This window comes from Chrysoperla carnea, chromosome 1 (assembly GCF_905475395.1).
Source record: "Chrysoperla carnea chromosome 1, inChrCarn1.1, whole genome shotgun sequence".
Taxonomy (NCBI): domain Eukaryota; kingdom Metazoa; phylum Arthropoda; class Insecta; order Neuroptera; family Chrysopidae; genus Chrysoperla; species Chrysoperla carnea.
The window spans coordinates 133786480-133811135 of record NC_058337.1 but is presented as its reverse complement, the minus strand read 5'-3'; the positions used below and the strand labels follow the sequence as shown (position 1 = coordinate 133811135).

The window sequence follows — 24656 nt, the reverse complement described above, 5'->3', positions numbered from 1 at the left end:
ATCATATTATACCAGCGCCAAAATAGACCTTTTTCACATTTTTTTTTTCTTTTTTTTAAATGAAAGTAAATGTCTTCATAAATGGGCTAATTTTTTCCCCCGATTTTTTTGAAGCCATATGACCGAGGAGGCAGACAATGAAAATCATTAAAATTCAAATTGGCGAAAACGATCCGGAAACACACGATGTTACACGAAGGTTGATTTGACGTCATTTAAAGTTGATAATAGTGATATCAAAGAGCATAGGATAGAGGAGAAGCAGCCCATATGAGCTAATGTAAAATCGTAGTATACGAGTTTCAGCGCCTCTACCGAGTCAGGCTTTCAAACTTAATAGTTAATAGTCACCCCCGCAAAGTAGTTAAACTTAATAGTCATACCCGCAAAGGCCTACAAACTTAATAGTTGATCGCCTCAGACTCCAGATGTCACTTATAATTATACTTCTGCTTCTTGCCTATCCTATAGTCTTTGAGTGATATATTAATACAAATGTTGACACTGTTTTATTGTTATTGCTTGTCGGATTGACATCACAGATCACGTGTGCGGTGGAGCAAAAAAAAAAAATCGTTTTAAAATATTTCAAATATTGTGACTTTATAACAATTTTTTTCGTAGTGTTTTTATTGTTAAAAATGCGTAATTTTTGAGTTATAGGCTCTACTCGATTTATATTTTCATAAAAAATTATCAAAAAGCATTTTTGTTTTTCATGAAAAAGGTCTATTTTGTTCGTATCATCAATATTTCTAAGCGTTACAAACTTGGGACTAAAATTCGGATACCTTGGTATATATTTCATATATACAGAGTATAATGACCGTAATAAATCTTAGATAGAATTATTGAATAATGTTTTATTCGAGACAATTCTTTTATAAATAAACAAATATGATTGGTTGAAATTCGTAACTATGTAAAATACTTCAAGCGCATGTCATATAATATTTTATTCCTAAAATTACAAACCGCCTTTTCTGTGATCGTTTGCCAGTTAAAGTTATTTTGTAGAAGGCTCCATTACGCCAACGTTTATATTTTTTCGGTAATCAAATTAATTAATATCAATTAATAAAAATGTCTGGACGTGGCAAAGGAGGTAAGCTTATTAATTTTATAATTAATTTTGTTTACAAGATATTTATTCAAAAAATTGATAAATTTTTATTTTATTTTATTTTATTTTTTCGAAAAATTTTCTTTTTATCATTAGGCAAAGTTAAAGGAAAGGCAAAATCCCGTTCCAATCGAGCAGGACTTCAGTTTCCCGTCGGAAGAATCCATAGATTATTAAGGAAAGGCAATTACGCAGAACGAGTTGGTGCCGGGGCACCTGTATATTTAGCAGCTGTAATGGAATATTTGGCCGCTGAAGTTTTGGAATTGGCGGGAAATGCAGCAAGAGACAACAAAAAAACAAGGTATAAAATACATAACATAAATAATTTCGAGAAGGTTAGAAACGTTATTGCAAGAAAATAAATAATTTTCATTTTTATATCAATTTTCAAAATTTTCGAAGCTATACAAATCTAAAAAGTATGGAAATTCAATCCCTGTAGGTATAGTGTGATCAAATTAACTTTTTGAATAATTTAATTCTGAGTTCGGAGAAAAAAATTGAATTTAGTAGATCATTATGATACAAATTGAAGAAACTAAAATCTAACATTTTTTGATGGTCGGAAGGGGTCCAAAAAAAATGGTAAAGTGGCCTAATCCGGTCTTTCGCGTCAGACACCGTCGGATTGAGTTAAAAATAAAAAAGTGTTTAATAAGCTTACGCGCCGTAAAAAGGCGAAAAGAATGAGCTGAGAATGAACCCGATTGGTCCATCGATGTCCCCACAAATTGCAAAAAACCATCGATTTTGCTCGAAATTTCAAAACTTCATAGCTCTTGTTGTTTTAAAGATTCAAAGCTGAGATTTAAATGGATTGTAGCTTTTGTACCCATGAAGTATCACACACAATTTCAGCAAGATCGAATGTATACTTTTTGCAAACCGCAGCTGAATGCAAAAGACAGGACTTTTGTAAAATGGCCCTAAAAAAGTTGTGGTGCGGTAACGCGCTATTTTTTTTACGCGAGCATATGCTTCAATAGTTAAAGTAATACCTACTAAAGTGCCAACCTCTCATCTTTAGTAAAAGTTACTAAAATATTAATTTTAAATTACTATTATTTTAAATTATAACATTAAAAATAGGATGGGAGTAATGTGAGCAATTATTAAGAGACAGAAGTTATGTGACATTATAGTCTTAATAATTGCTCCCATTACCCCCATCCTATTTTTAATGTTATAATTTAAAATAATAGTAATATAAAATTAATATTTTAGTAACTTTTACTTAAGATGAGAGGTTGGCACTTTAGTAGGTATTACTTTAACTATTGAAGCATATGCTCGCGTAAAAAAATAGCGCGTTACCGCACCACAACTTTTTTAGGGCCATTTTACAAAAGTCCTGTCTTTTGCATTCAGCTGCGGTTTGCAAAAAGTATACATTCGATCTTGCTGAAATTGTGTGTGATACTTCATGGGTACAAAAGCTACAATCCATTTAAATCTCAGCTTTGAATCTTTAAAACAACAAGAGCTATGAAGTTTTGAAATTTCGAGCAAAATCGATGGTTTTTTGCAATTTGTGGGGACATCGATGGACCAATCGGGTTCATTCTCAGCTCATTCTTTTCGCCTTTTTACGGCGCGTAAGCTTATTAAACACTTTTTTATTTTTAACTCAATCCGACGGTGTCTGACGCGAAAGACCGGATTAGGCCACTTTACCATTTTTTTTGGACCCCTTCCGACCATCAAAAAATGTTAGATTTTAGTTTCCTCAATTTTTATCATAATGATCTACTAAATTCAATTTTTTTCTCCGAACTCAGAATTATCTAAAAATTGACGCCATTTTTTTTTTATTTGATCACACTAGTATATGTAATATACAATTTCAATCCACTTATTTTGTTTGGGGAGAGAACGATAACTGTGGCGCAACGATTTGACAATGGAATATGGTTAAACAAAGTAAAACAAATCGAAAATGAAGAGTGCTAATTTTCGAGTTTCGGATCAGTTTTCAAGTAATCGACCTCTAAAGTCTACATTTGAAATAACACATATGGCCATTTTTTGTATGTTGAATCGTTTAAATTTGACAAGTTCCTATGGATACTAAAATTTAAAGCTAATACTTTGAAAGAATTCTGAAAAACATACCTATAATTTTTTTTAATATGTCGATTTTGAACTAATATTATCGATTTTCAATTATAACACTACACTACCCACTTTAGTTGATTTAAAAATTACAAAATTACACATTAGTTGATTTTAAATTGAAATATGTATTACAATTTCGTCGAACAAATTCGTTAGTTAATTTTTTTTCTTCACTGATCTACAGATTGGCCATGCCTTTAATGGGGTCGTGTTAGCACAGGCCTGCGAGTTTTTAGCCCTTGCGTTTACCCTGTGATTGAATTCATTCACTGATCTACAGGTTGGCCATACCTTTAATGGGGTCGTGTTAGCACAATGATTATGAATTAAATTACAAAAATGGCGAATTTAATGACATAAAAATTTCATTTTTTAGACTTCATTATCTCGAGAACTAAGCCAAAACTCGAAAATTGGTATTCTTCATTTTCGCTTTATTTATGTGTGTCTGACAATATTCTTTTGTCAAATCGTGGCGCAACATTTATCGTACTCGAGCCTAATCATGGAAAATTTAGGGGATTTCATATTAATGAGATCATCACCCTGGTTGGTAATGGCGCGTTTCAAGAGAAACTTCTAGAAAACCTGGAAATTTCAGATGATACCGTGAAAAAAGGGCAAAGTCGTGGAATTTTATCATTTTCGTAATAAACTTCTAAAAGTATTTTTATAGTTTTATTTTTCTATTCAAGTTAATTAAAAAAAATTGTGATGCGCAAGTGATCGTAAGTTTTCATGCTCGTTGTTTGTAAAATTTTCGTTCCACTTTCTTTCAAAGCAATTTAAAAGTACTAATTTGGTGGTCTGGGATTTTTGAATTATTCAACTGTAAAACATGGGAAAGTCAGAGAATTTCCTTTTGGTAAAACACTGGCTTGTAAATATTAAAATTTCATTGGGTTTAGGGTAAAAAAACTAAAGAAATCTATGTAAAACTTTCAGATTTCAGTTTTTTGAAAGAATTTTGTCTTGATAAGCGATTTTGTTTTAATTTCAGAATTATTCCAAGACATTTACAACTAGCCATCAGAAATGACGAAGAATTAAACAAATTACTTTCTGGTGTGACAATCGCCCAAGGTGGTGTTCTTCCCAATATACAAGCAGTACTTCTACCTAAAAAGACATCGACATCCTCTGGAGGTGCAGGCAAAAAATCTTCACAATCTCAGGACTATTAGTTTATATTTTTTTTAATTAAGTAATTTTTAAGCGGAAATCGTTAGATAAGTTTTTTTTTTAATAAAATTGTTTTTCTGAATGTAATGCTCGTTTCATATTGCACGATTTTGAAACATTTTTAGTCGATTAGAAGAACATCACAAGACTTTGAGACTTTTATGGCTCAAATTTTGTAAAAGACTATTAAAATCTGTGACGTACTAGCTGACGCACTTTTTGCTTCTATCGTGATTTTTACTGTTCGAAAATATGAAGCTCGGTTGGAGAAACAGTATTGTAAACTTAGTGACGTACATTGTCCGTTTACCGTGAGATACGACTTTGGAGCGACGTACGATGGGATGTTTTTTGCCGTTCGATCAAAACATAATGTGAAATGAGCTCTAGTTTATAATTCTGCAAAAATCACTCATTTTTATTCCAGTTTTCATTAAAAAAAATTCATTGTATGTTATTTTATTATTATTACGATGTTGAATTGTATGAATTCAGTCCAAATAAATTATCGTCCTTTCAGTTTTTAAAATTTGTGTGTAATTTCATAGTGCCCTGTTCGAAATCGCAACCCGTAACACCAAGTTAAATTAATCAAAAACTACTAAAAAAAGTTTAATTTTTAATCTATTATTTTCTCAAAATCTGACGTAATAATAGTTATTACTCTGGTTGGGTTCGGTTAATTCGAGCTAAGGAAAATATAGAAAATACCGGTCAGCGGAATCGCTTCTACAGTTCTGGGTTAATATATGTCGAAATAAATTAAAGATATTAACTCCCGACTACCAAAGAGGGGGTGTTAAGTTTAATTTTGTTTGGTAGCTGCTAAACGTGGCATGGTAACTCCCAAATGCTTGGTAACTTTACGCTCCTAAACGGACGAATCGATTTTAATCTATGTTTTGAAGATTATTTAATCGAGTGTTATGTTAAGCTATGCTATGTTTTAAGTTCGAGCTTAGACATTTGTACCCACTAACAAAAAGAGGGGATGATCAAACGGCTGAGAAGAATTTTTTGAAACAGCTAATGAAACTCGATTAAGTTACCTTCTAAACAAACAAAAATCATTCATTTTGGAGCTATGACACAAACGAATCGGTCAAACTTGATTCTGGGATATCGTAGCTCCTAAACGGTGAACCGATTTTAATTTTTATTGTTGAAAAATAATTTAATTGAGAGCGTTCTTTTAAGTTCGAGTTTTGGACTCGGTATCCGATAACAACCAGAAAAGAGGTGATCTTCAAACAGCTGAGCAGATTTACTTGAAATTCTGCTCAGCTAAAAACATTGACGAGCTAAAAACATTCACGATTAAATTACCTTGAAAAAAATAATAAAAAGTCGGTTCATCCTTTTAGGAGCTACGATACCACAAACGAATCGATCAGACCTGATTTTGTGTGAGGGTTTTCATTAAATTTTTAATTTGTGTCATACAATTTTCAGGTATGGACTTAATTTTTATGCAACTCCTTGTCTTTTCGATGTCGCATGCAGATTTTTAACCTTAAAAGTGATACAATTTTGCAAAGAATCAATTGTTATTTTTAAAAGCAAAAATATTTTAATTTAGTTACAATTTTCAAGTCATTATACCGGATGCTTATTGTAATGCGTTATAAATTTTTTATCAAATTAATTGAATCCTGGAAAACTTAGGTATTGTTTAGTCAGTTTAGTGTGATTTAACAACGATAGCTCGAGCTGGAGAACTGCCCCGAACAACTAACGTGATTTTACATATTCCACGAAATAAAGAACTTGATACATAAAAAAAGATCTTTATTGATGGACTTACAAAGGGGGGCGGTGCTAATTCTAGCTACGATCACAAAATTTCTTAATTCGCCTCTGTGTAAGATGCATTTGTTACAATTTCTAGTAGATTCGATACTTCAGATAAAAACGCATTACTTTATTGAAAGCACCTGGTATATTATTTACTTATCTCGTTTTATTCTTAAAATAAATTGTTTGTTAGATAAATGTTGAAAAGCAGATGATATTTTCGAATGTTTATGTTTACAAAACTTTATCGTTATTTATTGAAATAAACTGACAAGAGTGTAAAAAATGCTCATGCAAATTCCATATACAGGATGTCAAAAGTAATGAACAACAGAAAACTGGTCGATAGATGCCGAAATTCGAAGACGAAAAATCGTAGGGAATAAAATTTACTACAATTTACCATTATCTTATATATTATTACTCTAGCAAGTTTTTTTCTGTCCTACTCGTATCTTCAGAAAGCAAAAGCTCCATTTCCTTTGGAAATTCGCTAAAAAGTAAAATAGCTTCATAATGCATTGAATATATCGGAAAACCCTGGTTGAATAGATAGCCATAAATTGTATCCTTTTACTCTTTACTCTTTTTATAGAAATCTTTAATTTATGCTTTACAATGATGTTTATAGATGGCCCAGTGAAATGCCAAATTAAATTTTTATGAAAATATAATCATTTATTTAAGGTAAAGCTCATATGTTACTCTGATGTATTATGAGCTATATATTATTAAAGATTCATTTAAATCCATTCAGTAGTTTTTATTTGAAATCGTAACAAACAAGCAAACTCACTTTCACATTTATAATATATAGAGATACCACCTTGATACCCGCCTACTTCACTCGGCTTAAAAGTAAAAATCACCGGTTTGTAGCCTCCACATCTCATGATCTCACTTATCCCCTTTCCATTTGAAGGGATAGTTTTACACACCTAAAATATTTGCACAATTTTCAAGTGTAAAATAGTCATAATTCATTGAGTTTGTGTAAATCAGAAAAGATGGCCATGAATTGTTTTAGGTTTACTATTTTATATTTTTACAGAAATCTTTAATTTATGGATCAAAATGATGATCATAGATAGAGCAGTAAAATGTCAGATTAAATTTTATCTATTTTTTCATATATATCTTTATAAATTATAGCTCATGTGTTATTCTGATGTATGAACTATATTGTTGCACAGTTTCATTCCAACCCATTGGATATTTTTTTTGCGTGAAAGCGTAACAAACAAACAAACATCCTTACTTTCACATTTATAATTTATAGGAAGATAGAGAGATTTTTAATTTCTAGAAAATTAAGAGGTGAATGTAAAAGAGTTGTAATGGCATCGTAAATTTTGTCAACAGGCAGCAGGTTTTAATTAATTAAGGATTAATAAATATTATAAATTGAATCTATATAATACATTCAATAAAAATACTTTATGAATGATAAAAATGTTTTTTTATAAACAAATATGATTCATTTTGTGTGTGTGTGTTTTTAAAATAAACATTCGCGATTCTTCTACACGTAACAATGACCATCGATGATTCTAGACGTCTTATTAGTTATTACGTCCATACATGCATCCCACTCAAACAATTACAGGAGTTATCGTATATAAATAGAACGACTTACAATCGAATGCATATAGTAACGAAAAACGAAACACTGCAAGCGAATTTTTATTCAACAATCAAACTTTTAACAACGCAATTAAGACAAATTTTATAAAGGTAAGAAATTTTTTTTTCTTTACTTACTTACCACAATAATTTTTATTTTCTCAAAGTTTATTTCAATTGTAAAAATTTAAGTTTCCAGAAATTCTCCCTATACTAACAAAGCTGATTGTTTAAATGACCTGTACATACTCCCATCAAATAAGGTGAAATATTTACTGAAGTTTTGGCCCATGACTTATGCCAAGTTTCTGCTTTTTAACTGTAGAATAAAAATTTTCATATGCGCAAAAAAAAAAAAGAAGCTTTTTCACAACTTTTTTGTAAATGCATTTTAGAGAAAAAAATATATCAGTTCAAAGTTATCGGATGGAAAATTTCCGGTCGATTTGTGTATATAAACTTTTACTTATCTTTCATATTTTTTGAAAAATCTAAATTAATATACAATTTTCCATGTTTTTAGTGGTTTTATTAAATTTTTCTGAAAAGCTGTGCAATTTAGAGAAAAAAATACTTCCAATAAAAGCTGTTAAGCTAAAAATTTACTACCGATCTATATATTTTGATTGTCTTCAATCTTTCACATTTTCGGAAAAATCGATATTTAAATAAAAATTTTCCGGGTTTTTCCGCAGCACCTATTTTTTCCACTAAACTGCATAATTTTCGAGTAAATTGCAAACAATTGTCATATCAATCAAGCCAATGCATTCATTTAATTTATTTTTATAAAATCGTAACTAGCTTTAGTGTCTATCGAGATGCAGTTTTTTAAAATTTCATTTTTATTAATAATTCATGTCATAATTCGAGGCTGTATTTTATAGGCTATTTTAGATCGTAATTCGAGATTACATGACGCCTCTAGTTTTTTAGATACTATACGGTCTCAAACCACGATCTCTTGTATCATTTTTTTTGCTTTAATGGTGGGAAGTTTTGTATGAAAATTAAAAGTTCGTGAAGGAGAAAGCCCGCAGGTTACATCCTTTTTACCCACACATTTGATTACTTAATCTATTACACACCCTGGTTAATTATATTTGAGAAACTGTCGAAATCAGGAATTAAACTCTGAACCTTTTAAGTTCATTTAACGCGCTATTTTACATCGATCGTGTATTACGAGCCAGCTATAATCCAGTAAAATTAACTTTGGGAAAATGTTTTCTCATCAATGATTCGAAATTTCATAATAATAATTTCTTAATTTCAGATGTCTCTCGTACCAATGGTTTTCCGTGACTTTTGGAGTGAATTAGATCGATTGCGATCATCGCGATTCAATCGAGATTGGGATGTTGATAATCTTGTAACACCATTTAATCGTTTATATCGTCCACCATCTTGGGTAAATGAATTGTCACACTGGGACAGTGGAGCAACAATAACCAACGACAAAGACGCATTTAAAGTAAATATCGATGTCCAACAATTCACCCCACAAGAAATCACTGTAAAAACAGTTGATAACAACACAATTGTTGTGGAAGGCAAACATGAAGAAAAGCGTGACGAACATGGTTTTGTATCCAGACAATTTACACGACGTTACGTGTTACCTGATGGTCATGATGTCAACAATATTGTATCGACACTTTCATCTGATGGTGTTTTAACAGTCACGGCACCAAAATTACCAGAAATCCAAAGTAACGAACGTGTTATTCCAATCACACAAACTGGAACAGCGGCGAAAGTCGTTGAAAAGAAGGCTGAAGAATAAATTTTTTTATTAAATAATTTTGAAACATACTATTTTTTACCTGTGATTTTTTGTTAAGTTTTTCTTTTTGTCATATTGGACTTAAAATTTAATAAATAAAAATATTTGTTAAGTAATTTCCGTTGACTTATTTATAACGCCTTCATTTTTTTTTTCTATGTACTACTAGATAGGGCCAACGTGCATCAAGTATGTACATTTTTCCTTTACAGAGAAGATGGCTTGAAGATTAACAGAGACAACAATACAAATACAATATTCAAAAAGTTGACAGGGAAACACAATACCAGAGCATGGTATTCAATGCGCATGATCGTATTTGAATAAAAAGCTAAATACAGTTTTTTTACTCTCAGAATTTATTTTGACAGTACTGGATACATATATTTATATTCAACTAGCAGCCAAACCCGGTGTTGCTCGGGTTAAAATACATCGGATGTTTAATGGTATAAATAATATTTTAAGATCCATTTTCAAAAGAAAGCCCAGATAGAGTAAGATCCCGGTGCCCCCAGACGTTACTTATTTTCTCATAAGAAATATAAATGGGATAAAGTAGTGTTAGTACGTACTTTGAGTGTGTGCATACCTGCTACCTTGGGTCGACGGCCAATTCATAGGTACCAGGTGCTAAAGGTAGATAAATACAGTACTGATTTTTCTCAAATTCTCAGTGCTGATTTTTACATATGTTTTAGATATTTTTGTTAAAAATCAATAATCATTATTGCCAGACACTTTCCATCGGCGCTTACCCTTACCAGACGCTTTAAAGCTTCAAAAAAAAAAACATATTCTTACTTATAATCTCACTCTTGATTTTTATATATGATACTAAGGGAACTATTTGATAACCCCTGGTCAGCAGCCAGACCAATTGGAGGGGTCAAACATCCCCCCAGACACACATAAAGTGTCGCTATGTGTATAAGCGCGAGGGCATTATTTGTACGCTTGAGTGTGAGAGAGATATCTATTTATGGATATCTTTCTTTATTATTGTCGTCTCTAGGCTACTCTATTCCGTGCTACTCGATTCAGTGCATCTGTGATTCTAAACTAGATGAAGAAAATGAAAAGCATAAGGAGTTAATTAATAAATTTGAAAATTATTCGCTTTCAAAAATTTATTATCATCATCCTTGCAAATTAGAGTTTTTTTATAAAACATCAGTAAAAAAAGAAACACCCAAAAGTGATTGGCATGATGTTCGTCAGCATCATCAAACTGCTTTTGAGGAAATATCTGCTTTAATTAATGAAAATATAAAAAAAAAAAGGACGATGCTATTTTTTGACTTATCTTCATAGATATTACATGGAAATATTAAATGAAAGTGAAGAAGGGAATTATACAAAAATTAAAGGAAGTTTCACTCCACACAATTTAGAAATCAAGATAATAAAAGCATTTGATAAGCAAATTAAATTTTTTATCATTCAGAATAAAAAATTAGTAGCTCCGAAAAATTTAATTTCTATTGATGACCAATCATTTGAGTATTTGAAGGATGAAGATATGTTACACAAAGCTGCTTTATTATTGCGAAAATCTATTTTGCAAACTGAAAAAAAAATTGCCACAACTTATAACCGCACAAAACCTTAAAGAAGGTGAAATATCGATACCACAAGATTTATTAGACTTTTATTACACTCTGATAGCCGGTAGCAATCGAAAGCGCAAAAATAATCCAAAATGTATTCGTCAAGTCAAATCTTACTGTGAAGATGTCGTGTATGGTGTTTATAACGGACAAGTCAAAACGTCGAAACATATTGTGCTCGGAATGTCCTTGAAAAGTTTAACAAGTAGTCGCAAAATTATTGATGTAATTCATAGGTACGGTCATTGCATTAGTTATCCAGCTGTAGAAGAGCTGGAAACCGAAGCAACATATACTTCAATACAGCAGTCAAGTATATGTCCTGAAGCAATTGTAAAATCACCACATCTCTGTACTGGGGTTGCTTTTGATAATTTTGATAGGTTTGTGGAAACTAACAGTGGCAAAGATACATTGCACGATACTGTCGGGATCATCTATCAAAATATTGATTTAGATAATCCAGATGAATCCCAATTGATAAGTTTACCCGCTGTTAACAATGAGACCACCTTTAAATTCGAAGACGAGGAGACGAAGAACTTGCCAACATTGGGTTGATGATGACTTATCAAACTTAGACGATGATGACAGTAAAGATCACGCTGAATTGTAAAATGACATGTATAGCTTTTTATAATTTTAAGATTTAATAAACATGAATTTTTTAAATAGTAGTATTCAATTTTACTCGATGATAAGATGTAAAACATAGGTTAAAGAAACTTATATTTATTATTCATAGAATTTTCTCAACCCAGATCATTTTAAAATACCTTGTAATCTTCAGGTTCGATTCCATTTTGCATGTAACGAATCTTTAATCTCTCTTGATTACATCGAACAGAGCAGAATTTTAGCAACACTTTATGTGTGTCTGGGGGGATGTTTGACCCCTCCAATTGGTCTGGCTGCTGACCAGGAGTGTTCAAATAGTTCCCTTAGTATCATATATAAAAATCAAGAGTGAGAATATAAGTAAGAATATGTTTTTTTTTTTTGAAGCTTTAAAGCGTCTGGTAAGGGTAAGCGCCGATGGAAAGTGTCTGGCAATAATGATTATTGATTTTTAACAAAAATATCTAAAACATATGTAAAAATCAGCACTGAGAATTTGAGAAAAATCAGTACTGTATTTATCTACCTTTAGCACCTGGTACCTATGAATTGGCCGTCGACCCAAGGTAGCAGGTATGCACACACTCAAAGTACGTACTAACACTACTTTATCCCATTTATATTTCTTATGAGAAAATAAGTAACGTCTGGGGGCACCGGGATCTTGGTCTAAGAAAGTTCGTGCCCGGTTCTAGCTTGATAGTTCTACTGATCGTCGAGAGATGGCATTAACGGCTCTTGGCGGTAAGTTTAAAGTTGATCATGACTATAGTTGTCGGTTTAAACAAACTTTCTAGATCATTTCTAGAACTTTCTAGAATATTCTAGAAAATTTCGAATTGATTTTGACCGTTACACACATTTTGGAACTTTCTAGATCATTCCAGAAATTTGTTCTGGAAATTTCCGAAAGTTTCATGAGTAAGCAAAGGACAGATATATATTTTTTCACATTTTTGTCACCCACAACCACCCACTTCACCGTAACCAAACTCCCTTACTTTCACCAGGAGACTAACGAGGTTTGCCGCTCCAGCGGGAAGTTGGGGCGGTAAACCCACAAATGACAATCATATTCACCATTCATTATGGATATAGTTGTCTATTATTATGTGTTTTGTTAAAAATGAGGTTAGGAATTACTTTTAGTATGGATATCGACTTTCGATATTACTAAACTTTTTTGTCGCTCATTTTTAGAATTTGACGCTGACCGCTGGATACAAAACTATTTTTTTCGGCTAGATAGAATCCTAATTTGACCCTCAAAGCCAGCGTTAAGCGCTATCATTTTTTAAGCATGGAGGATAATAATACAAATACAGAATGAATAAAAATTGAACAGATTTTTCTTTTAATAAATATCAAAATTGTGTATAATATAATATCGCAATAATCAATCAAATCATAACACTAATTATAGAATATTAAAAATAACAAAATAATTAATTAAAAAATACAAATAAAAACTATTTTATCACAATAAATTAATATGATTATTTTTTTTTATAATTATAGAGTCAAAGTACCTAACTGACTTTATATAATGCACTTGAATCTGAACGCAATTAGTTGTTTCCCTTGTAAAGTAAATCACATATGACGTCATTGTTTAGTAAATGAAGAAAAATAGTACAGAAGTAGTGTGTAAAAATCGTAATTACGCTGTTAGACGAAACTTTCGCTCAAGTCGGTGAGAGGGAAAAAAACAAACTATTCCTCCTACCCTTCACTATTTTTATCTGATTGTAAAGAAAGCTACGGATTTGATGCATATATGTAAGAAGGATAGTCAATTGTTGTACAGGGTGATCAAAATTAATGCAAGGTTTGAGTTGTACGGAAAAGTGAATTGACTATTAAAAAAGAAACAAACATATTCTGGTTTTTGCCAGAAATATGTACATTTGATTGGACATGTGTTTCTGAATACTTATGAGATCATACTGTATCATATGTTCGGTCTTGTCACCGGCCCCATGACCACTGTAATGTGGAAAATGGTCAAATGTCGCCAGAATTTGGGAAAAAATTATTCTTGTCATTCTGACGGCAAAGTTTTTTGCCCGATTTTCATTGAATTTCAAGAAGTGTTACATCATAAGGAATCGACACATTTACGCCTGAAACGAGGACAGGAATTGGTATCTGCCAAAGTTACAGATAAAGTTATCTCGAAAACCACGTTGTCGAGATTTGTGCTCATTGAGACATTTGTTCATAATGATAAGAAGAATATTTTCCCAAATTCTAGCCATATTGGACCGAGAGTTATTTTCCGTACACACTTTTCCGATTTCCTTTTGAAGTTTTTAAAGTCTGCTGCTTATGTCAACAAGACTGCAATCACTTACGTCATAATCGAAGGTCTCCGATTCTGAAATACATGCGGAGAAATTGTAATAGCGCGCTGCGTTTTTTACAATCCAATCAATAACTGGGAGATTTAGTTTAAAAGGGAAACATCTTATCTCTTATTTATCAAATAATTAACTAATTATGTACAAAGAAACTAAAAAATATTAATTACTGTAAGGTTTTTTTTTTTTTTAAAAACTAAATGATTTTTTGTTTATTTAAAATGGACAGATAATATATCTGTTATCACTTCATTTTAAAATTAAGGTACATCTTTTTAAGGTAACAATTCTCCTTTGGGCACTGTCAAAAGCGTATTTTTTTTATTATTATTTTTTAACGATTCCGTTCTACCACAAAAATAGTCTTCAATTTCTTGCAAAGTTTTTCCTTTGGTCTCTGGTAGATAGACGTATAGTACTATTGTGCCTGGAATGTTAATAAACAAATTGATTAGCTACTTATGGCTGAATTCAAGTGGGGGGGGGAACAAGGGGGGGGGGAACCTTTCTAGATTTATAATATCTACACTTAAATTCCTCAACCTTTTCTCGTTGACCTTGTTCTATACATTGCTTAAATCTATATTTTCGGGGAGTATATATAAAAACGAAAATCAGGTTCATTGTGGAATTGAATGATAAGTTTCTAATTCAATCATCAAATATGGACTCGGATTTTGCATTTCTTGTACCAAATTAGATACAAAATAGTTTTTTCGCTCTTAATCTATTTTCTTAGGACGTGGAGGGTAATTTTTTTATTTCGTAATTTGATAGCTCTCTGATTTCTGACTCTAAAAGTACAGATTTGGAATTCAGTTAACGATTGGATTAATGGTTTTTGAGATATCACCTAAAATTCTGTACGAAACACGTTTTTTAATATGCTTGAATTTGTTAAGTCCTAGTAACTTCAAATAATTCATTGTTCAATCGAAAATTTAGTTTTTCGATTGAACGATAAGTTTCTTAGGAAACGACCAAAGAAATAGCCTCAAAATAATATGAAAAGGGCGTTTGCACAAACCTTTCTTGTGCTAATTAGTTTGCGGCTTCTTCGCGTTTTCTCTAGATTGAAATTTAAAAGCCTTCGTGGCTTAAAATATGCCTCTTCTAATGAAAATTTTTGAGACATTTTGAGAAGATATCCTCCTCTGGAGTTAAGAATTTTGTTATTATATGAAAAATATTTACCTAAAAGTGAAATACATCCATAAACCCAGAAAGCTCCATACCGATATATTAAATGTGTGATCATCGGATACGTTTTAACAACCACAAATATAGACATATGAGCACAACATGTGGTCATACCACCAACAATACCCCGGATTTCTTGTGGATATACCTCACCAATCATCACCCATGGTACAACCAAGAATCCAACCGTACATGTTGTAGTAAATAGTAGAATACATGCTAATGGAATCCATGTTAAAATTGGTTCAGTATTTGTGCTGGTCCATTTATCCAGGAAGAACATATACGTTCCTAATCCAAGCATTGTAAGACCGCAACCAATACATGATATGAATGTTAATGGACGCCGACCATATTTTCGGAGTGATATACATCCAACAATGGTGAAAATTACTCGTGTTACTCCTAGGATTATTGTTGCTAAATATTTATTGATTGAAACACCAGATTTCTAAAAACAATACATTCAATCAGATTTTAAAACTTTTAAATTACTTCAATAAACGAAGAGAAAAAAAGATGAAATTTCTAAATTTCGACCTATAGCATTGATTTTGGGATTAAGCTTTGTTTATCCTCTAGATCAAAAGTTATATCGTGCCTATAGTGGTGCTTTTGGAAGTGTGGAAAAATATATGTTGAAAATGGCAACGGGTTTTTCTCTCTCAACTTTTTTTTGTAACTTTATTATTTTTGGAGTTATTAAGGATAAAGACATTTTCTTTGTTTTTTACGAAAAAATTTTTTGCATTTAAATTCCAATATTTAAAAAAAACATATCCGAAACTGCTAGAACTTTTTGAGCATGTGTTCAGTACCTAAATAAAGTAAATTGGAAAGTGGAAAGCATTAATTTTAGCTCTCGTGGTAAATCCATCAGTTTTTGTGGTACGAGAAACTTTCTTTTCATTATAACTCCTGTTAATTTTCGTGGAAATGCCTTGAAAGTTTTTTTCATTTTCAAGAGTTTTTACAGTACTTTAAAAAGTGTACAAAATACTTATTTCAAAAATCGTCCAATTTTTCAGTTATTTTTCGTTAAATACTCCGAATTTCAACCTTCAATAACTCAGGAAGTGTTGACTTTTCGAAATATGCTAGAAGGTGTGGATAATATTTATAATATAAAATTTGTTTTATACAACTTACCTGGAATATTTCGACAGCATAAAATGTAATAATATTGACACCAGAAAATTGATACATTAAGAAATAAAAAGTAAGAATGAAGAACGGTTTCATTGTCGATGGTTTCTTTAAAGCTTCAAAAATTTCATTCCAAGTTTGCAACCTACAAAAATATGATATTTGTGGTAGAAATACAAATCACTGAAAAATATCGTTGGCAATAAGCAGTTAAAGTGGTTCGGCTGTCACGTGACTTGTCAACTAGTCATCTAGGCAATTTTTATGACGTAAATGTATTAAAATGCTCTAAAAATATCGTAAACTAAGCAATTTGTATGACGTAAATGTATTAAAATGCCCTAAAAATATCGTACCGCAAAAAAATGAACATCCACCGTACTTGCTGAAACAACCGAACCACTTTAAATAACTGAAAGTCAATTAAGTTAAAAAAACTTACCTTTTACAGTTATTTTTCTCTCTAAATAGTTGCATTTGTTCAACTTCTTGCGTAACATTACAGGCAGATGCACGCAAACGTTTCAATGATTCCCGTGCTGATTCAGATTTGGAATTAGAAAGTAAATAGCTTGGAGTTTCAGGTACCATTAACATTAGTAGCAATGCAACAATTGGAACAACAGCTGAAACCGCTGCTAAAGTTTTCCATGCTAATATCGAACCCAGAGTATACTAAAAATAAAAAATAAAATTAATTTTTCAACTTAACAAAAGAAAATTTTAACTTTATCATACCTGAGCTAAAACACCTAATGAAATGCCAACACTAGCTAGTGCACCAAGCATTCCTCGTAAATGTGGTTGTGTTACTTCACAAGTGTATACTCTTGCTGGGGCTCCAACCATCCCAGAACCAAGTCCCACAAGTAATCGTCCTAAAATCATAAAAATTATTTAATATAATATGAAAACTGCTTATCAAGCTAGACTTTTCTGGTTGGGGTGTTACACCATTAAGTGGCGGACATATACAGGTTTGATGAGGAAAGCATGAGCCTTTCTTAAACAGAATAGAATGAGAACAATGGAAAACTATACAAGACGCTTGAACAAATGACTGTCCTTAAGGCGTTTTTCATACCCTGTTTTTCATGGTTCTGAAAATTCAAATCGAAATTAACGTTTCATATAATCAGAGCAATGTATTAACACCAATTTTAAATTGATATCATCACGTCTGCGTGTACGCATGTTCTCGTAAATGAAAGGTTATAACGATATCGAATTTGCGCCAATCGTTGCGTAATAGCATTCTAATAACGTCCAGACTGACAAAAGCTGTGCATTGAAATTAGGGGGTTGGTGGAGGAGAAAAATAAAACTTGAAAGGTTTCTTTTAATATTAGGAAACTGATCATTTTTTTCTGTAAAACTAATATTTACAGGAATATTTACAAATATTGAATTTTATGAGTCTGTATAATTAAAAAAAAGGATTTGTGTGTACTTTGTACGTGCGTGAGAAAAGTAATAACAAATATAATAATTTATAAATAATAAGGAGAATCGTACCTATATAAATCATTGTAATATCTTGAGCAATCGATATTAAAAACCATCCTAAAATTAATGGAATTTCAGTTAAAATTAATGTAGGTTTACGTCCAAAATTATCCATCAAATATCCACTCAATATACATCCAATTGGTGTCGTAACTGAACTTAAACTTGCTGTGAAAAAAAAGTTATTATTAGAAATTTTCAATACCTTTGAATATAATCAGATTTTGGGGGCAAAACTTACCAATCCAACTAGCTTGATATTCATCAATTGGAATTATACTGTCTTTAGCTTCAAGTTGTGGTATAGCTACAGCTGAAAATCCAAAAACTAAACCAGTATTAACTGTGCCAAGATTTGCAATAAATGCTGCTATCACTTGACGAAATGACGAGCCCCGTATTGGTTTTGCATCTGGATTTTCTAAATTGACGTAACTTTTCTTTTTTGGTATCATGCATGGTTGCGTTGGATCTCTGTAACAACAAAAATGTATTAATAATTCCAACCTATATGTTTTTTAATTTTCTAAACTACTATTTTCAAATTTAATTCGACCATATTTACACGTAGGTACAAAATTTATAACTCTCAAAAAACTGGTGAAAGCAGTGGTGGCAAAGGAGCAGTTTCCCACTGGTCACTCGAAGTGAATTTACGAAGACTAAAAAAAAGAGGGGGAGAAAAAGCAAATTTGTAGGGAAGGGCACCACAAGGAGGGCCCAAAGTGCATTTACGAAGACTAAAAAAAAAAGAAAAAAAGGTAAATTATGTAGGAACGGGAACCATAAGGGGGGCACCAAGATGAATAACGAACACTAAAAAAACGACAATATATGTATTGACTTTGCCCAAATGGGGCAATTTCCTTAAATTAGTTAACGGGTGGGAATAAACTTCCTTTACTTCAGAAGAGGTAGGCCACACAAAGTAAAGAAAAAAGTCTTTTGTAAGTTCCCACAGGAATTTAGGCTGAACTCGAAGTACCCGATATTGGAAGTCAGTCTCTACTAATGATAAAGTAAAATATAAAACTCACTCCAATACAATTACAGTTTGGCTTTGATTATTTGATTTCATGGAAATAATTAAAATTAATTAGTAAAATAAATGATTATATTAAAATTAAAAGATAATTTTAAAAAAATTATTCATAATTTGACTTGTCTGCGAAAGAGATGAATTATTTGTTTCCATAGAAACAATATAATTCTGAATAGTTTTCTTTATGCTATCTTCTTTGCTCAAAATTTTTTCTGTTTTTTGGAATCTACATGCTTTAAAAGAGAATTTTTAATAAACAAACAAAATTTTTCCCCCAAAAATAATCCCCTTAATATTATCGAATGTGTTTAACATGAACTTAGGGCCGATAGTCCCGCTATTTGAAGCTCCTTACGAATTTTCAATCTCTATCTTTTACAATTTTTTTTATGGATTGTTCTGTCACCTTCTGTCTCTTACGGTTTACAGGATGAGTCATATGGGCAGCCCAAAGGACTAATCCTACGAGAGGGTTGGGTCCATAATGAATCCAAGACCCAATTGGCCGGTATTGTTCGTTTTAGAACTCAAATTCAGTTGTTACGCCCTGAAGACGCTATAAAAATTTATCCTCAGTATAAGTTTAACCAATTGAAAATTAACCAATTACATGTAAACAATTGAAAAATAGTCATACTTAAAATAAAACGTGTGATTTATTGCAAATTTTGGCACACAACCAATGCAGGGTATAAAAATTAGCACAGCAAGAAAAAGAAAATTTTATGTAGAAAGATATTATAAGGTAAATAAACTTGTAATCACGTTTTTTTTTTGTAAAAGTAAAATCACATGGTTTTTAAATACATTTTAAATGTCAACAAGTATAATACTAATAAAAAATTGTTTATAATAATAAATTATTCAACATAATTTCTAATAGATGACAAATAATCAGTTATTATTCTAAAAGATGACAAATAATAATTAGTTATCTTATGTTTTTTTTCTGTCCTACTCTTATTTTCTTATTCCTTTATCAAATTCCATGATTCATCCGTCATTTCCAAACTTATCATGTCTAGTTTTGACGAAAAATATACTCACGGATTAAAAATGTTCCGCTTAGGAAAAAACTCGCTAGACAAATAAATTAGAACGAAAAAATATCATAAATTTAAATAATAAGTTTAATAGGCAAATGTGGTAGTTTTTATTGATGTTCTACTAATACAGAGGACATCATTAAGACGGAACAACAGATATTTCACAACTATATTAATCACCTGTCGATATCTGACCGATATTCTAAGCGTAAGGTAATCCTTGGCTAATAGATGAACTTATTTTCCGAAGATTCCTGAAGAGCTTTGTACACGTAAATAATCAGCATTTCAACCTCTGGCTCAAAGGGTCGGATTTTATTATTTTTAAAAATTTCCTCAATCAATAAGTTGAGCACATTTTTGTCAGCCAAGTATATTTTCTCACTTTTGGCATCTCAGGCTACAATTTAACAAGTGAAAACAAACAATTGACTGAGTTAATTGTTGAAATACCATGCATAGTCAGTGTTGATTTCTTTATCACATTACACATACAAACATGTAACACATACATAACTGATAATCAAGTATAGTACATATTATAAAATTTCCGCCTAATTGGCGCCCTCACGGGTAAACAGTGATGTTTATGAAAAAATGTTTCAAACAAAAGTTGTTTAATTTTTGATAAGTAACATTTTTTACATTTAAACTTTTGTTCTATCTCTAACGGTTTACAAGATGGGTCCTACAGACCCAAGACCCAATTGACCTATGTTGCTCATTTACGAACTTGACCTTACTTTTTACGTCCTGAGTACGCTGAAATTTCAGTTCGATATCTTTTTTCGTTTTTGAGTTATCGTGTCACCAGACGGACGGACGGACAACCGGAAATGGACTAATTAGGTGATTTTATGAACATCTATGACAAAATTTTTTTCCTAGCATCATTATTTTTAAGCGTTACAAACTTGGGACTAAACTTAATATACTATGTATATTTCATATATACATGGTATAAAAACGTTTTAAGCCCAATATATAGATAATTTTTTGTTTTTTTGACCATATCTATCATGAAACTTCACCACTTACCTACGACTTAATGATAGGTGTCAGTCTGAAAGAGATCTCTGAAGTTCATCTCTAAGATTATCGCCCTATTAGCTCAGTTGGTTAAAGCGTAACGAATTCCGTCCACGGTATGCATAGCGTAGCGGGTTCGATTCCCGCTGCCAAGATAACCTAACCTAACCTAATCTAACCACTAAGATTAAAAAAATAGGCTGGCCGAGAATATGACAGAAATAGCCTTTATATCTAATTTTCATTGAAATCGTGCGATTAAGATGAAAGAAAGACTTTGATCTGAAAGAACACTTTGCTAAATTATTTGATGTTGATGCTAATTTTTGTCTAAACACTTTATAATTGTCTAATTTATTTACATGTTATATGCAAATATTTATTCAGATTTTAATGAATTCAAATTTACCAATTATGTGATAAATAGACAAATAGAAATATGTAATGAATAAATTGTGTAGTTGTTTTTTAAATAAAAAGTCATAAATTATTATTTGTATAGTATAGAGCAGGTTTGTTAAAACATGTGACTCACATGTTAAATAAATTAATTATTTTCCATTAAATTTTAATTCATCTGAATACTCAATCATTTTTTATGGAAATTTTTCATTTAGACCTTTCATATTCAAACAAGTGACGATAAAGGTTATTCGACAATTAATGAAATGCATCTAAAAGAGATCCATAAAATTTCATCAGTTTGAATATCAGTTCATTTGATTATTAAACATTTTTCCTGAAATCGTACCGAAAAATTAGTATAGAATTTTGGAGTATGAAAGTATTAAGTTTTATCGAAAACAATTTTTTGTTCGAAATTTGATAAAATTTCCAATTTTTGTAATTTTGGCCCAAAAAATACGAAAATCTAGTTAATTTGAAGTAAAGATCGAGTATTTTCTGTAATCTAATATATCCAAAAAATCCGACACATCTACAATATTGTATTTTGGAGAGATATTCGGCTATACTTGGTCTTATTCCCTCTAAATATTCAAAAAATATAGACACCCAATTCTTAGATTTCCTCTAATTTTCATAATTACATATTCTGATTATTGCTGATTTTCGCAGTGCGTTGAAAATGTTTAAATTTTCGTTTAGACAAAATCAATCTCTAACCTTTTTTAGATGTTTGATTTTTCACCTTTGATATATAGGCAAAGTTTATTACATAAATATAATGCTAATAGTATGAAAGATTAGGTCGAATTTACGTTTGTTTACAATTACATTTTTGTATGTTAGTGGTTAAGTAAACAAACGGAAATATAACAATTTTTATCTTTTGTGCATAGATAACACAGAATTTTATCAAAGCAGACTGCATTTATATTTAGACATTGTTTAAAAAAAAAATTGCAAAACAAATTCATGTCGTAAGCAGACAAAAAGGCAAATAAATAAAATAGGAGCGTCTAACTGTTGATGCTATCCCTGGCGATGGTTCTTCGAGAAACAAAAATATCTCTCGTTAATAACATCGAAAATCTATAAATTGAAAGCTCAAATTTATAAATTTAGCACAGTCAGAATTTTTCTTAAGAAAATTAGCCTTTTAACAGCTGAACGGAAACTTCAACAATATCCCAAATCTATAAATTTAGCACTGTAAGGGGGGTAAGCTTTAACAGCTCAAATCTATAAATTTAGCATCGTAAAGGAGTATTACAAAATTTACCTTCTTCATAATACACGACATTCATAATACACGATTTAAAGATGATCCTAAGGAACGCGATTTCGTGGGAAATAGAAAGTTCTACTTAAAATTAAGTCAAACAGTCATTTCTAGATTGGCATTTTTTAAGGAAAATATATGCGGATGAGCATATATCATTAAGTGGAAACTCTGGGTTTTCTTTTGTCTACCTTTTGAAGTTTAAAAGTAAGTTAATAAAAAAATTTAGGTTTTAATTAGTGAACCGAATATCGAATGTATGAAATTCGAGTTTTTCATCGATTTTTTTTTGTCTACCGTGTACATTAAAAAAAAAGTCAGGACAATAAAATATGTAAAAAAAATTTCCAAGTTCGCAAGAGTCGAAAGTGCTGAAAAATGGGAAGCACTTGAAAAAAAAAACCATTTTACAATTCTTTCAACAATAACAAACTTATTGAAATAAATATTTTTAAAAATTGTTTTCAATAAATTTTCCTAGACGTCCTCAAAAACAAGGGAATCGGTATAAATTTATTTTCTATAAATCCATGAAAAGGAAAAACCTTCAATTTTTTTTATTACCTAACTTACCTTTAACTCAACAAAAACCAGTTACAAAAATTCAAAAACTATTCACTTCAATTGTGAGCTACCAATTCAATAAATTTTTTTTTTTCGTCAACTTAATAGACTGCCAGAAAACGAGCCGAGACTGTGTTCTGATACATAAACTTTTGCTTAATTGCCTGTCCCGTCTGTCCTAAAAATATGTGAAAATCCTGACACTATTTGCATTTTTTATCGATTGTGTAAATGGTGTAATGATCCATTTGTCGTAACAAAAGGAAATAATCGTTAAATGGTTATTTTTCTAAGTAAACGTGATTGAGAATTATCGGAATAGGTTCAAAGTATTTTTTGGATGGAAGTGCCGACGATTTAACACAATACAAAACATCATATTTAACTTAAACACAAAGAAAAAGTAACGATATTTACTTACTCGCGATTCATGATGATTTCGATGAAGAACAAAGTAAAACCAAAATCACAATAAAAAAAAACACACTTTACAAAACAGAGATCACAAAGAAAAAGATTTTGTTTCTAATAAAACACGATGACAATAAACATCCATTTAAATGTTTTGTTATTTTGTTTCGAATTTAATTCAAATTAAATTAATTAAATAAAATAAATAAATAAACAAATACATTTAAATAAAAATGCGTTTAGTTTGTATTATTTTTTTAAATTGAATTAAATTAAAAAAAAAGTATGTTAAATGTACTCGCACGTTTAACGCATATCATTTACGATAATGTTCACTTCGCGCGTGATATTTTAATGAATTTATGAATAATATGATTACATTTATGTTGTTTATTATAAACTAGTTGAAAATGTCTCTTTCTTCTTCGTTATAAAAAACTTTATTAAATGCCGGTATATTTTTTTTACTCGCTCGAACATGAATTTTAAATATTTTGTTGAATGTGTATTGAAAAAAGTGGGGGCAAATTAAATATTTGTTATCAATTATTACGTTTTTTTTTTAATGTGTTAAAAGTGATAATAATACGGTTTTGGTTTATCATTTATAAATAAAATTTTTTTTTTTGTATAGAGGTGATTCGAATATTGTAGAAAATACTTGTTCTAGACGGGTGTAGAGTTTCAAAATTTAATTTTATGGAATTTTCCAAATTTACTAATTTTATTCAATAATTGTTATCGATTATTATACCATGTATATGTGAAATATACCAAGGTATACTAAGTTTAGTCCCAAGTTTGTAACGCTTAA

The 24656-nt window shown here is 30.8% G+C and overlaps 3 protein-coding genes across 3 annotated transcripts; 2 read left to right on the top strand and 1 right to left on the bottom strand.

The window, feature by feature from the left end:
* Nucleotides 1-951: 951 nt before the first annotated feature.
* On the top strand, nt 952-4952 carry LOC123305666 (histone H2A). Its single transcript, XM_044887445.1, has 3 exons — nt 952-1105; nt 1220-1427; nt 4242-4952. The coding sequence occupies exons 1-3, from the start codon at nt 1084-1086 to the stop codon at nt 4423-4425; spliced, it is 414 nt and encodes a 137-aa protein (XP_044743380.1). The 5' UTR covers nt 952-1083; the 3' UTR covers nt 4426-4952.
* Nucleotides 4953-7817: 2865 nt separating this feature from the next.
* Nucleotides 7818-9669, top strand: LOC123296685 (protein lethal(2)essential for life-like). Its single transcript, XM_044878269.1, has 2 exons — nt 7818-7951; nt 9117-9669. The coding sequence occupies exon 2, from the start codon at nt 9117-9119 to the stop codon at nt 9624-9626; it is 510 nt and encodes a 169-aa protein (XP_044734204.1). The 5' UTR covers nt 7818-7951; the 3' UTR covers nt 9627-9669.
* Nucleotides 9670-13378: 3709 nt separating this feature from the next.
* LOC123291075 (facilitated trehalose transporter Tret1-like) lies at nt 13379-24047 on the bottom strand. Its single transcript, XM_044871519.1, has 8 exons — nt 23853-24047; nt 18308-18540; nt 18076-18234; nt 17299-17438; nt 17003-17235; nt 16564-16705; nt 15409-15865; nt 13379-14641 (listed from the first exon to the last, which is right to left on the bottom strand). The coding sequence occupies exons 1-8, from the start codon at nt 23861-23863 to the stop codon at nt 14490-14492; spliced, it is 1527 nt and encodes a 508-aa protein (XP_044727454.1). The 5' UTR covers nt 23864-24047; the 3' UTR covers nt 13379-14489.
* Between the last annotated feature and the right edge of the window lie 609 nt (nt 24048-24656).